This window comes from Sciurus vulgaris, assembly GCF_902686455.1.
Source record: "Sciurus vulgaris genome assembly, chromosome: 13".
Taxonomy (NCBI): domain Eukaryota; kingdom Metazoa; phylum Chordata; class Mammalia; order Rodentia; family Sciuridae; genus Sciurus; species Sciurus vulgaris.
The window spans coordinates 48,349,779-48,365,932 of record NC_136474.1 but is presented as its reverse complement, the minus strand read 5'-3'; the positions used below and the strand labels follow the sequence as shown (position 1 = coordinate 48,365,932).

The 16,154-nt window shown below is 33.9% G+C and overlaps 1 protein-coding gene across 1 annotated transcript in view; it reads left to right on the top strand.

The window, feature by feature from the left end:
- The window catches only part of ESCO1 (establishment of sister chromatid cohesion N-acetyltransferase 1), a 75,331-nt gene that overhangs the window by 48,567 nt on the left and 10,610 nt on the right, over positions 1 to 16,154 (top strand). Inside the window, 4 exon segments of the mRNA XM_079108362.1 lie at positions 12,305 to 12,349; positions 12,351 to 12,395; positions 15,993 to 16,047; positions 16,050 to 16,138. Of these exon segments, the coding sequence (XP_078964488.1) occupies positions 12,305 to 12,349; positions 12,351 to 12,395; positions 15,993 to 16,047; positions 16,050 to 16,138 (234 nt within the window).

Genomic DNA, 16,154 nt, shown 5'->3' with positions numbered 1-16,154 from the left:
TTCATCAGATTCTACCCAGTTAACAGTGGTTTAAATCATAGTATGTTTATTTTCTTAAGAAATTTGGCATGGTGTAGTCCTAGGGGTGTACCAGTTATCAGTTCAACAGTGTCATCATGAGCCATTTCTCCCATCCCAGTACGCACCAAGTGTAACCTGCTTAGCCTCCAGATCAGAAAAGATCCAATGCATTCAGGGTGGTATGGTTGTAGACAATGAGGGCTAGTTCTCATCAGCACTCTTGTCCTTAGTGTGGTGACTTCGCTTCATAGTTTGTTAACATCATGGATCTAAAGTTCTGCTGTCCAGATTCAAAGCAGACAGGGTTGTTGGAGTATTTTTTCAGAAAGTGTTCTTTCTTCAAGTGGTCTTTTCTTTTTATCAGTGTTTATTCAGCATTTTCCTAGAAGCCCCCTGTAAAATTTCCTTTGTCTCATTCTCCAAAAGTAGATATGGTAGCCACTAATTAGTTGTAAGAGAAGCTAGAAAGCAGAAGTCTGCAAAAATAAATAACATAATGATGATTGGTTTATGCCAGTGGTTCTCAAGTAGGAGAATGGAATGTTTGTTGCATAAATTTTCATTAGGAGGCATCTGAAAATGTTTTGGAGTATTGTTGACATTTGCATAGCAAGGGTCAAGAGTGCTAAATTTCCTGCAGTGTATATAAGACTGCTTAAAAAGGCATATCACCTAAAAATGTGAATCGCATCACGTTGAGAAAATCTGGCTTAGACTATCATATTTATTGTTGGGAATGCTTATGTTATCACCTGAACAAAATGCAAAGAACAAGGGAGAATTACTGTGGGATAGACAAAGAACAACGTTTTCTGTATTATCATTACATATAGACATAATTTAAAGCATTAGTAACTGTATATTAAATGTAATTGATATGGACAGACTATTGCTGTGAAGATGGAATCCCTTTTTATTTAGCTTTTTTCCATAAATCACACCCATAACCATCCTCTGTTTTTTGAAAAAAGAAAAAGTAGTACAAAAACTTAGACATTATAAAGTAATATGAGAATCTAGGTACAGAATCAATCTTGTTATGTTCCTAATTTTTAAAAAGAATTATAACATATTAGATGTTAATATATCTTATAGAAAATGAGCTCTAAACTTTTCTTCCCCTGAACAGAGTTATTTTAATAAAGGTTTTACTACTTTATTTTGAATTCTTTTCTTTTAATTGGCAGAGATTAAATGCCAATCATTCTAAGAGTCTTCCATTTTACCAATGAAAATGTTTTGCTATCAGAAGATATTTAAGCACCTTTCTTGAAAACCTGTTTCTCAGGACCTCAGTTTTCTTAGGAAATGTTAAAACTACCATAAAAAATACATATACCTATTCATATATAACATACATATGTCAGTATGTCTGTTGAAAAAATACACATTGGTCTCTAAGCCATTGAGTTCTTTACAAGTAATTTTTTTCTAAAATTGCATTTCAGTACCAATTTGATCTTTAATTATGAAAAGTGGTATTGAAAAATTTTTATTACCTTTTATCATATTACACTACAAGGAAAAGCATTTAAATACTTTCTTTGTTTTTCTTTCTTTTGTTTTGGGGGGGGGAGGGTACCCAGAGGCACTTTATCATGGAGCCACATCCCCAGCCCTTTTTATTTCTTATTTCGAGATAGGGTCTCTCTAATTTGCTGAGGCTGGCCTCACAAGTACTTCTTTTTTAACAGTTCTTTTAAGGGCATTTGTTTTTTTTCATGAGAAAAAAATTTTTTCCACATTTCTTTCCTTAAAACGATTTTAATTCAACTGTGTAGGATATAGCTCAGTGGTTCGAACAGTGGCCTAGCACATAGAAGGCCAGGGTTGATATCCCCAGCACCAAAAATAAAAGCATAGAAGAATAAAATAAAAGCATGAAAAGTAAAAGCATAAAAGAATTTTTTTGGTGGTGGTGTTTTCAATTTTGATTCATCAACTCGAGCCTTTTTTGAAAAAATTTTATAAAAAACTGTGTGTATACCTAGAAATGAAAATTAACTAGCATTTTAAGCTAGAAAATGATGAAAAAGAAAAAAGGGCCTCCTGTCTCTCCCTACCCCATTTCCAGTGCCATCTCCAGTGATTAAATACTTTTGTCTTCTAGTGTTTCTAACATAAATAAATAATGCTATATGGTGTGTAGCATATGTATCTCAAGCTACATATTATGTGTGCATAGGTTGTATAAAATCTTCTTTCCTCGCAGATTTTAAAGTGATGCTTCCATGTTTAGTTCTTTGGTTGATTTAATATTTATAAATGACATTTGACTTCCCATTGCTTGCATTTTGCTCCTTCTCTTCCTATTAATTTCTGTCAGTTATAACAAGGGCTATAGGTATCCTATATGATCAACTTATTTACTTCGGAAACAGTGAATACTGTTCATTCCTATATGAATTGTGAAACTAGGCACAGTGAAGTTAGATCTTGGTTTTAATAAATGAGGGTTTCAATCCTTCAAGCTGCTCCAGCCTTTCAAAAATAGATGTTTATTGAATACTTCATTTGCCCCAAGCACTGTGCTATGTGTTTGGAATATAGTGGTGTGCACACTGAGACTTAAGTTTTTTTGGGGATGTGTAGTCTCTATAGCATGTCTCACTTTAGTCTGAATGGTCCAGACATTATAAGCTACAGATCCTTATTGCTATCATTGCTGGATCAAAGAAATTGGTCCTAAAGATTTGATCAAACAGATACTTATTGTTACAATAAGTTTTGAGAAATTCAGCTTCTATTCATGCAGTTAAATTTTGCAGAGACCAGAAGAACATTCCCTGAAGTAGGTGCCTGCTATGATAGTATACATAAAGATGGTAGATCTATAAACTACCCTTTAGAAGCATATGAGTTGGATTAGCTGGGTGTGGTGCTGTACGTGTATAATACCAGTGACAGAAGGTTCACAAGTTCTAGGCAGCCTGGTCAACTTAGCAAAACCTTGTCTCAAACTAAAATTAGAAAAGTGCTTGGGATATAGCTCAGAGGTAGCACATTCCTGGGTTCAATTCCCAGTAATGGGAAAAAAAAAAAAAAAAAAGGAGTTCCTTCCATAAGTATAAGCAAATAAACTTCATTAAAGTTTAAACTTTAAAATTTCTGACTCTTAAGGTCTGCTATAAGTCCTAAAGTGAAAATGGCCAAGGGTGTATTCAGTGGTAGTGTCAAATCCCAGTAGCTGGGTGGGGGGTGGAAGAGTCATTTTTTCTAAAATAAAATTTAAAATCTTATATGTTCTTTGGATTCCTAATCACTTATTTGATGAGTGAAAAAATACTATGCCATGGACTTTTGTTTTTCTGAATAGCATCTTTTTTAATTATGAAAAAGTAATATAAACAAGTTGTTTTGTTTTTAGTAGTGAAGTCATTCAACTTGGGAAACTATAATCTGGAAATATTGTAGTGATAATAAACATGCCTGCAGATTTGATGGTTAAATTTAGATATATTGTATTTAGTTATGCTTAAATAGGACTGATGTCATGACTGTTAATGAGTCAATATTTAACACATCTTCATAGTTTTAAAATTCCCAGAAAAATTTTCTTTATAAATGTACATGATAAATAAGTTGAAACAAATTTCATTTATTGTACATCGAGGGCAATGATAATGATAACAATAGGTAACATTGGTTGAGGGGTTCTTATGTACTACTAGGGACTGATTCAGTCCTTTTAACTTCTACACTATTTTAATCCTCTCAACAAATCATGAGACCTACGTAGGTACAGTTAGTTTTATTTATAAATTAGGAAATAGGCAGGAAAGAAGCATAAGTATTTGCCCAAAGTCATGTAGTAACTAATAGAATTAGCTCTGGATGCCTTGAGTAATAGAGAGGTTTTGCCATTTTCTTTGAGTTTCAGCAAAATAATATTGTGTGTGCAGTATAGTTTAGCTCATAGAAATAAATTGACTAGTTCCTTTTAAACTAAAGCCCTGACTCCTCTTTGTTGTTCTGTTGAATTTAATGATATAAAAATTTGAGTGACATTGGCATGTTTTAGAATATTATTAATTTATGATTGGAATTGAAACCCATGTTATAATATCATTTTTGTTTAACTGTAGTCATATCAGTTTTTTTTTCTCAGAACCTTCCTTGATTTCTTCCTATTTCGGGCATATGAATCTCCACATTATGGCTCTTTCTTTTTGTTTTCTACATTTTTTTATTGGTGCATTATTAGTTGCACATAATAGTGGAATTTGTGTTACAATATTCATACATGCACACAGTGTAACAGTATAATTCAGCCACTATCACTCCCCAGCACTTCCACTTCCACTTCCACTTCTGGTCCCTTTCCTCTTCTTTAAAGTATATTTACTGAGTTGTTTATTTTTAATTAGTATAAATTCTCTTCTTGTAAGCCAAATCGAACTGATGATTGTCTTGTGCATGGTTCATAATTTTCTTTTTCTTTTTAGTTCATTTTTGTCCTACCTGTGGGAACACTTTCAAATTATCTGCCTTTTCTATGAATCTTTTTAAAAAATCCTTTCTAAAAAAAAAAATTCCTTTCTAATATCATTGAGAGTTTTCTTCTCTTAAAATCATTATAAAACCTTGCTTACATTTTTTTTGCCTTCTTTGGTAGGTCCCTGCTTCAATTTGCCAACTTTTTTATTTCCCCCTGAGGATTGAAATTACATTCTCTTATATGATAGGCACTTCTCTTCCACTCAACCACATCCCTAGTTGGTGACTTTAAAAAATTTTTTTGAGAATTAAGAAATATGTTTTATATACATATTGATATGATATCAGAAATGTTTATAAAGAGTTTGGTTTGACTGCAGGGAAACTTCCTTTCAAAACTATACCTTATCACATCTTGCACACATTTATACTATTTAATTCTTCCAGTAGATTTATATGATTCTGAAGTCATTGTGGCATAAAAAGAAAAGAATGTGAGCAGGGCTGGGATGTAGCTCAGTAGTAGAACACGTGTAGCATGCTCGAGGACTCTGGATTCCATCCCCAGTACTGTAAGAAAAACAGGAAAAAGAAAAAAAGTAGTAGAATGTGATCTTAAACTAGAAGATGTGGTTCTCTAACGAGCTACCTACTACTTATGTGACAGGAACAAATTTAAACTGCTTTCACTTTAAAGTTTTTTTTTTTTTCCCAATCTGTAAGAAGTATTTTTATGGGATAAACTTTTTCGGTTAATTTTTTTATTCAGATATTTATTAACTGACTTACTGTGCTCCAGGATCATAGTTTTTATTTCTAAAAATTTTTGTTAGTAAAAATGGTAACAGTCTTTCCTCATGTAATTCACAGATCAGTGCAAAGGATAGTTAAGTAGAGGTATTTAAATATGGAAAATTCTGGAGTAGTAGGATCTTAGAATGTATTTTCTTCTGGTGTCAATATAATCTTCAATATAATCTTATTATCTCCTAGTGTGAGATGCCTAACATTCATGTAATAGATATTATTTATTCTTTCTGTAGAATTCACTGTTCTAGGTACTAAAGAGATCATAGTTTTATAATCTGTTATCACATATAAATATAATGACCGTGCTATCAAGATTATCATATATCATATTCAAATTAGAAAGGAATATGAAATATGTAAGGCCAATGAAGACCAGCATTTCCTTTAATCAAGCTATATTTGTTAAAGAAATACCTCCCGAAGTTATATTTATGATATGCGATACTGTATATCAATGGACCTGTTCATTGTAACATCAGTATGAAACCAAACAAGCGACTAGAAGCATATACAGTAAAAACAAATAGTGTTAAAGGTTTATGTGATTAACCAAAAATATTATATTTAGTAAAATTATATTACCAGAAAGAATATTTTGGCACTACTAAACTTGTACTTATCAAATTATATAGAAACATGGAAATAAATGTTTTAAAAATTAAATAAAGAGAATGTACTGTGTGAATATAGAGCAGAGATAGAGATTGGAAAAATCAGATTACACATCTAAGTAGATTCAGAAAGAATAAGAAGAAGTCCCTTGAACTCCAGGGCATAGAGCAAAGGCATAGCAGGCCAAGAGAACTAATAATGTGAAAGATAGGGGAAATAAAGTATTTTATATGAACTTATGATTGTGTCATGTGTTGAAAAGCTGTAAGAGATGAGACTGGAAGAGGTAGATGGGAGGCCAGATTATAAGTGACCTTGTAAGGTCTGAGGGTACTGAAGATTTAAAAACCCACGAGAAAAAAATGTTAGTCACTATAATGATAATGGGAACTGTTATTTATTGGGGCATGTTACTGTGCTAGGCAGTGTGCTCAATATATTATGGTGTTTTTTTGTTTAGCTTTTCAACAATTTGTGTTGTGGTTCTACCATTTTATAGGTGAGAAAACCGAAATTTAGAGAAATTATTGCACAAGGCAGCGTAGCTGATAAGTACCACCTTGAATTCAAATCCAGCTCTTCAGTTTTTTTTTTTGGGGGGGGGTACCAGTTATTGTTCCCAGGGACCCTTAACCACTGAACCACATCCCCAGCCTTTTATATTTTATTTAGAAACAGGGTATCACTGAGTTGCTTAGGGCCTCGCTGAGTTACTGAAGCTAGCTTTCAACTCATAATCCTCCTCCTTGAGCCTCCCAAGCTGCTGAGATTACAGGCATGTGCCACTTTGCCCTCTTTCTGATTTTTAACATCCTCTTACCACTGCGCTATACTACCTGATCACATGTGAATTGCACTTGTGGTAGGTGGCTAATATATTGTTCCTAACTGAATTTCTCCATGTATTTGTCACTTAAAGTCTAATAGTAATATTTAAAACTAGGGCAGGGGGATGCAGCGGATTGGGTACTGGGGATTGAACCCCAGAGGTGTTTTGCCACTGAGCTACAATCCCCATTCCTTTTAATTTTTTATACCTATATTTTATTTATTTATTTTTATGTGGTGCTGAGGATCAAACTCCAGCATGCCTCAAGCCTTCTAGGTGAGCGCTGTACCACTGAGCCACAAGCTCAGCCCCTCAGCCCTTTTAATTTTTTATTTTGAAACCAGGCCTTCATAAGTTGCCCAGGATGGCCTTGAACTTGAGATCTTCCTTTATCAGCTTTCCATGTCTCTGGGATTACAGGTATGAGTTGTCATGTGCAGCACATCTAAAACTTTTTCAACACCTTTAGTGTCAATAGGGTCACTTTGGCTACATACACACTTCATCAGTATTAACACAAGATTGTTTTTGCTAAAAAATTTCCAAAACATTCATTTAAAAATAGTTGCTTGAGCTAGTTAAGCATATTAACATTTTTATTATGCTATTTTTTTAAAGGTGGAAAATAAGAAATACAGATAAGCTAAAGGAGGGGAAATTTAAGCCACTCTACCATTACTCAGATCACCGTTTATATTTTTGGTGACTTGAAATATATGTTAATGAATATTTACATTTAAAATTCATTTTGCCAGGTGTAGTATGTGCCTGTAATCCCAGCAACTTGGAAGGCTGAGGCAGGAGGAAAGTTATTTCAAGAGTATAATTTTTTTTTCACTGTGCAGTTTTTCTGCAGTGTATTGCCTTCTGTCTTGGGTATTGTCAAATAGAGCATTTGTTTCAATTTTGAATGAGTTCATTTTAATTCATTTTTGAAATTTTAAGATTTTATAGGTATGCTGTTGTACATACCTGTAATCCCACCTACCCAGGAGGTTGAGACCAAAGATTGCAAGTTTAAGACCAGCCTCAGTAACTTAGTGAGATCTTGTCTCAAAATATAAAATAAAAAAGAACTGGGAGTATACCTCAGTGTTAGAGTGCCCCGGTACCACAAAAACATAAAAATAAAATTCAAAACGTATGGTGTTTAACCCTAAAGCCACTTTTGTGCTCCTCTTGAAGTCACTACTTTTCCCAGCCCTGCATCTAACTACTATACTGATTAGATTAATTTTACATTTATTTTTCTTTTCTAAATAAATGGTAGTTTAAGCACACCTTGGTCTTTGGCAATAGGTGATTTGAATTATCAAAAGTAAATTCAATTAATCAGTCTCTCTTCATCTGCCCACAGAATGATGAATTTTCATGTACCTTTCACCCACCCGTCCACCTTCAACAATTTCAGTTCCTGTATGATCTTTTTTCTTCCAGCCTTCACAGATGTTTTTATATATATATATATATATAAATGTATTTTTTTTAAGTTGGCAGTGGACCTTTATTTATTTATTTATTTGCAGTGCTGAGAATAGAACCCAGTTCCTTGCATGTGCTAGGCAAACACTGTGTCACTGAGCCACAATCCCAGCCCCTTTCCAGTTGTTTTTTGAAGTAAACCCAGGCATCATGTTATGTTAGTTAGATCTATCTACCTTTCTTTCTTTACTTACTTTCTTTACTTTCTTCCTTCCTTCCTTCCTTCTTTCCTTCCTTCCTTCCTTCCTTCCTTCCTTCCTTCCTTCTATCTCACCTAGGATTGAACCCAAAGGTGCTTAACCACTAAGCCACATCCCTAGCCATTTTTATATGTTACTTAAAGACAGGGTGTCACTGAGTTGCTTAGGGCCTCACTAAGTTGCTGAAGCTAGCTTTGAACTCCTGATCCTCCTGCCTCAGCCTCTTGAGCTGCTGGGATTACAAGCATGTGCCACTGCGCCTGGCTTGTTAGATATTGCTAAAATGATGAAGATTACTGTTTTTTTCTTTTTGATTGTGGTGAACCTTTTATTTGTGTGTGGTACTGAAAATCGAACCCAGTGCCTCACACGTGCCAGGCATGCACCTCTACCACTGAGCCACAACCCCCAGCCCCAAGATTATTGTTTTTAAAACACAGAAAAGCTTTAATGAATATACCAACCACATTTAAAAAGTGAACTTAATATCAAGTATTCCATGGGGTTACAAAACTTCCCAATATCTCATAATTTTCTATACTGTTAAAAAGTAATATTGCATTAGTTAATGTGTCCCTTAAGCACTTCCCCCTCCTTTAAGTCTTTCTTACCTAAAGGTTTTCCTTCAGTCACTCTTATTTAAGCTACCTTGCAAAATTTGTTGACTTTTTTTTTTCTTAAAGCTTGTGTAATTTTGGGACTGGGGAGATAGCTCAGTTGGTAGGTGCTTGCCCTTACAAGCACAAGGCCCTGGGTTTGATCCCCAGCACCGCAAAAAAAAATAAAAGCTTGTGTATTTTTACTTCTGGTGTTCTTTCAAATATGTGGTCTCAGCCAACCTTTATGAAGGTGATTAGTAAGACTTTAAAATTGCGATATAATTTACACATAATTAAAAGCAGTGATCTTAAGTGCTTGGTTGATGGATTTTGACAGTTGTATCCACCAGTGTATTCACCACTCAGTGTATTTGTTTTCATTTTGTGATCTTTTTTTGATGGAAAAAAAGGAGAATCATTTTCTGTTCTGAGGGTCTAAGCTTTAGAGTCACTACAACAGGGCGAAAAGAATATCATTATATCATGCATCATTGCTTTCTGTAAAAATACAAATTAGACTGGACATGGTGGCATATGCCTGTAGTCCAGCAACTCAGGAAACTGAGACAGGAGGATTGCAAGTTAAAAACTTTTCTCAAAAAAATAAAAATGGCTAGGGATGCAGCTCAGTGGTCAATACCTCGGGTTCAAACCCCAGTATATTCCAGTCCCCCCAAAAAGAGAAGAAAGAAAACAAACAATAAACCTCAACTTGCATGAGAAATATAAATCAGATATGTAGAACTTTTTTCCTTTTAGCTGTCAGATGAATGAATTAAGAAAATTTGGTTTTGTTTTGTTAGCAGAGGTATGTACGTGATATTTTAAGATATAAAGGTGAGACAAGTGAATGTACTTACTGCATTGGATTTATATCTGCAAAAAGTAGTGATTGTTCTTTGCTATTGCTTTTTCCTTTCTACCCTTGATTTGTCCTATCCTACATTTTATATTTCTAATTTGTTGAACTTGCTGCTTTTTTTCATATGAAAAGATGACATTGCCCCAAGAGCCAAAAATAAATGGGAATTGGGGGGGAAAAAGTTGCGGTTGTTCCGTTATTCCTCTAAATTGCATGCATCCTGCCCCACACATTCCAGCTCTGTCTCCATTTCAAGCAGCAGACTTCAGCTCTTCTAAATTCTCTAAAATCAGGAGAATTATGGTTATTGAGATCAACAAAGCATTAACTGAAGTTGAGGCACATAAATATCTTGAGTTATAGTATTTGACAGACATTAGCCAACTTGGTTCTTTCATCTTGCTTTGTTCATGACTTGAATTTATTAACTTTGGAGATAGTTATTGATTGATTGCATTTTGTTAAGACTTAGTTGCATTGCTCTTAGTTTGATATACCAATAGGAATGGAGAATGGAAGTTTCTAAGAGTTACTGACTCTTGCAAACAGTCATCTTTAATATAATAATCCTCTGATAACAGCCATTTTTAGATTGCTTATATTTGAAAACAGAATCAGAGTGCAGTGATTTGCCCAAAGTAGTATATCTAGTAACTAGCAACAGGATCTAATCCTGTTACTCCAGAACTGTTAAAAAGTGGTCACTAAATATGCCGTCTTCACACACATTAAATGAAGCTTAAGCAATAGTAATTCTGCCTCTCACAGTTCCTGCTTCTTATGTGTAAAGGGCTTTCATTTAGTACATGAAAAGGCTAGAATAATATTTAAAATGTAAAATTATATCAAATTCAGTTGTGATAATTTTCCACATTGAAAATGCATGTTTCAAGAGTAAGTTTAGCAAAGTAATTTGTCTAGTGCCTATAGTGTGTAATATTATGATAGAATAGCATTGTTTTTAAAGACAATTCGTAGGAAAATAGTTCACTGAATTGTCTTCAGATTATTTTACCTCAGGAAGTATGGCTTTCTTATAACTTGAAGTTTCTTAAATATCTATTTCTTCATTGAAGTTATAGTTTAATTTTTTAAAGTCTAGTTTCTTTTTGTAGAAAATAGGTTCATTAAAAGCTTTTTCTAAAAGCAACATTGTTAATATAAATTTGTTTTAAATAGGTGTTTTTTATATCTTTAAAGTCATTTATATTCAGATCTGTATATTCAGATTGTCTTATATGAATAAAGAATGTCTATGATTATGTTTCTGCTTCTTTGCAAATCTTGAGCATTTTATCAATCATAAGTAATTTTAATCATCTGATTTTTACTTTTCTTTTGGAGTTCTTACTTTGTAAACAAATTTTGGCTTTTTAACATTTTAATCTAAATTGTTACATATATCAAGATTGTTACTAGAATTTTTGTCCCCAACTATGATCCCCCAAAAAAATCCCCACAAAATTATTCTAGATCCCAACCTCCTTTCAGACTTGCTGTAGTATATAAAAATTTAGTTGCCTTTTCTTGGTTTCATTGAACTTTTGCCTTCTTACAAGAAAATAGAAATCAGAAAAAAATGATTTTTTTCCAATACAAGGACAAATTGCTTTTGGAAAGGCCTTTTTATGTAAAGTTTGGTTGGGTAAGACAAATGGAACAACTAGTTAAGCTCATTCCTTCTGTACTTATTTTGAACTTCCAAAGTTCCTAGTTTAACCTCTGGTTCAGTCCCATCTTACTAGATTTAAGTGGCTTTTTGTTGTGTTTTTGTTTTTTCATGCAGGTTCTGCTCATTAATCACCACGAGTGTGGATCTGAAGAAGAGTTTATTACCTCTCTTTTTTTGAGTATGTTTAACTTCAGATACACACAACGTAGCCTCTCCTTCCCTATTAGATTCTTAGAAGGTAGTTATATTTTTTATAGTCTCCTTCTTGTGGCTTTGATAGTTGTGATCAATAAAAATAAAAACTATTCCTTTCATACTGGGCTACTGCATGCGAATCAGTTCACTTAAAACCTCCTGGAGGTCTTTGGCATGCCAGACAAAAAAAACTAAGAGTGTGTGTTTGTGGAGGTAACCATGTTCCAAAGAAATCTAAGCATTTAATTCTTTTATCAAGAATCTGGGAAAGTCGTTCTTTAGGTTCTGGGAATCACTGACTTTAGGGGCTTGCTTTTGGTTTGTGATTTTTCAAAGTCATTTAAAATGGGAATTGATATTAAACATTTTTGTGGTAGTAGATATGTCTCTGAATAATAAACATTAATTAGCATTGTAGCTACTGTATGCTTAACAATAGATGATTTATTATGCCTTTTTAAACATTAATGAGCATATATTTTTCATATTTCTAATTTTTAGACAAATTGATGTACCTTCCCTTTTGTATGTGAATAAGATGAATAAAATATGATGCATAAAATTCATTCTTCATTTTATACCTAGGGCTGGAAGAAAGAAAGAATTCTGGCTGAATACCCTGATGGCAGGAATAATAATGGTTCTTCCTGAAGACCCAAAGTATGCCCTGAAAAAAGGTAAATTTCCAGTGAAATGTTTTACAGAATCGATTAAGGTCACTTACCAGCTAAAGTAAAGAGGATAACATATTGGTAGCACAGTACATTTAAATACCAGTTCTGAAAACAAGAAATGATTATTTAAAAAGGATACAGTCCATTTGAAACATTGTGCCAAACCTTGCAGTAATCCAGAACATGTGAAATGAATTTTATGTTTTGGTATCAGGGATTGAACCCAAGGGCACTTACCACTGGGATACATTGCCAGCCCTTTTTATTCTGAAACAGCGTCTTGCTTAGTTGCTTAGGTCTCACTAAATTGCTGAGGCTGGCCTTGGACTTGGCAGTCCTTCTGCCTCAGTTTCCTGAGTCTCTAGGCTTATAGGCATGTGCCACTGTGCCCAGCTGAAATGAATTTTAAATGAATTGATTATTGTCCAGTGTTATATTGATTTGAGTGGTTAAGTAGATGACAGGCTAGTTAATTGAGTTAATGAATAATGACCAGTAAGTGATCTCAAGAATTAGAATTAAAATTCAAAGTTGAGGCCTGAGAAAATAGCCTAGTGGTAGAGCTCATGCTTAGTGAAATCCTAAACCAAAAAATCATAATTTAGAAAATTTTAAAAAGTGAAATTCCATTCTAAGCATAAATTTCTTTTTTTTTCTTTTATTTTGTGTCAGGGATTGAACTGGAGGCGCTTTACCACTGAGCCACATCCCCAGCCTTTTTTTTTTTTTTTTTTTTTTGCAGTGCTGTGACCGAACCCAGGGCCTTGAGGCAAGCACTCTACCGACTGAGCTATCTCCCCAGCCCCCTTCCCCAGCCTTTTAAAAAAAATTTTTTTTTGAGACAGAGACTCGCTAAGTTGCTTAGAGCCTCTCTAAATTGATGAGGCTGACCTTGAACTTGCGATCCTCCTGCCTGAGCTTCCTGTGTCTCTGGGATTACAGGTGTGCGCCACTATGCCCAGTTCTAAGTGTAAATTTCTAAAAGCTTATTATAGAAGAATATTTAAGAGTCAGTCATAGTAAAATTGAAATTAAACATGAGATAATTATATTTTTAAGGATAAAAAAGATGCATCCCAATTTATAAACACAATGTAGAAAACTTGAAATTTCCTCTTATCTAGTGTTAGCTAAGTTCACCTTAGGTCCGTACTTTGAGGGTTGAGTTTACTGTGTTTAGAAATGAACTAAAGAGATAATGAAACCTGTAGCTATTTTGTCATATAGAGTATCTCAAAGTCAGGAACCATAGGATAAACTTAATTGTTAAATAATATGTTGAGCTAGGGATGCAGCTCAGTGGAATACTGCCTGCTTAGCATTTGATACGCTGGGCATCTCTAACAAGAAAAAAAAAAATTTATCGCACTTTCAAACAATATACTCAATGGGGCTGGGGATATAGCTCAGTTGGTAGAGTGCTTGCCTCACAAGTATAGGCCCCCTGGGTTCAATCCCCAGCACTGCAAAAAAAAAAAAACAAAAAAAAAAAAAAATATATATATATATATATATATACACACACATATATATATATATACACATATATACATATATATACACCCACAGCACACACACACACACCTCAATCACTCAATGTTTTTCTTCATTGATACTTTTTCAGGAGAAATACCTCATAATATAAATAATGGGTCTAGTTGTTTAGAGTGTGGCCAAAAATTTACCTGAAAACATAATGGAAATAATTTTATTTACTGAACTTTAATTTCACAAACCAGAACATTTAAATTAGGAATACTTCACCTGAAAAAGACATTGAAGGAGAACATCTATTATTTGAAAATGTAGTTAGCATTCTACTTAAGGTAAAAATTTATTCTGTGGATTCTGACTTTTCAGATCCCCTGTGTATCTGGGCAATCCCAGATAATCAGATAAGCCCCTGCATTGCTTGACAGTATAGACAGTAGCATTTAGAATGAACAAAACAGGTCCAACTGTCTTGTATTCCAAAACTTTGATCCTTACACAAAAATAAATACTTGTTTAAAAAACAAGTAAATTGTGAAAAATAGTGGAATTTTTGTAATTCCAACTATTATTGAAAATGCACAGTGAGAAGTTTGCTACAACTACCTTATATGGCAGACATTTCTTATTGAGTCCTTACATTAAATGTTAATTTCCTATTTTAGTTTCTCAGGGCAAAAATTTGATTACCTGCTATTCAGTATATTATTAGTTAATAACCCATAGTAGGTTAAAAGTTAAAATCAAAGGAGTTGTGAGCAACTTACTTTTAGGAACTCAGTTAGGAACTGTAGGGCTTTAAAGGATTAGGAAGATTTTTGTTTTCTTCACTGAGTAGCATTGTGTGTTTTGGTATTCTGCATGTCCAGAGAATGAATAGTGATCTGTCCTAAGGGTTATTTGCATTTTAATCTTAGTGACACACATTAATGTTTATTGGACTGAACATTTGCAGTGTTTTTTTTATCTGAGGAAGTAACTAATGTGTGAGTGCCTGCAGAGGTCTTAACTTTGAGGACTACAAAAATTTGATTTTATTGTATTTGACCTTGCCTCATTCTAGGAGGTAACCTGGAAGATGCCAAGGTAACATTTGGGTCACACCCCTTGTCCTTGATTTTCTAGATGTTTAATATCTGATAAGGGAAATTACTTAATCTTTGAGTTTTATTTCTTTCATATGTAAAGTGAGGAACTATAAACCTCTACAGGATGTTGGATTTAAATGAAATAATATTTGTATGTTTTTGTTGTTGTTTTGAGACTGGGTCTTCCTAGGTTACCCAATCTGCTGGCCTTGAATTTAAGATTCTCCTGCCTTAGCCTCCTGAGCAGTTAAGATTACAGGCATGTACCACTGTGCATGATATATTTTTGATGAAGTGATACATTTTTGGCCCATAAATGATTCAGTAGGAGAAGTAAAACAAGAGGTTCTTTCCTTTGTGTCCATTTTTATTTTACTCACGAGTGCTCCCTGCAATCCTGCAATTTAGATATTTAAATTATATCTCTCCATCCATCTCATCCTTTCTTTCCTTTTTTGTAGTACTGGGGATTGAACCCAGAGGTGCTTTACTACTGAGCTACTTCTCCAGCCCTTTTTGTTTTTTTGTTTTGGGATAGGATCTTGCTAAGTTGCTGAGGTTGGCCTCAAACTTGTTATCCTTCTGCCTCAGCCTCCCAAGTCAATTGGATTACAGGCATTCGCCACTGCTTGGCTGATGAGAACACTAATTCAGACTTGGGAAGAAAAGTAGCTCACTTGCCTTACTGAAATTCTGGTGATGATCTATCCAGTTCACAAATCCATGATCCTGCTAATAGGAAGCCTTAATGTTCTTTTAATTAGTCTATGTAGGTGCTCTCACCCCTCTTTTTTTTTCCTGTACTGCTGGCCTTGACATCACTCTCCAGTTTTTTCCCTCATTTTGCTAAGTTGGTCTATAAGGTTCAGAAAAACAGTTTCTCATAAGTATAGTCATCCTTTTTAGAAGATATCCTGCGTGGAATAAATAGTCATATGCTGATATGTATATATTTTTTTACATTTATATGATACTTTCACTGTTAGAAAAAAAAAATTATGGTTTTTTTTTTTTTGGCAGGTTGACGAGATTAGAGAAATGGTTGATAATGACTTAGGTTTCCAACAGGACTCCACTAATGTGGCTATTCCAGAACTAAAACACTTCTCTTTATTTCTAATGATAAAAAAGTGGTTGGCTGCCTAATTGCAGAACATATTCAGTGGGTAAGTGACTTTTAGA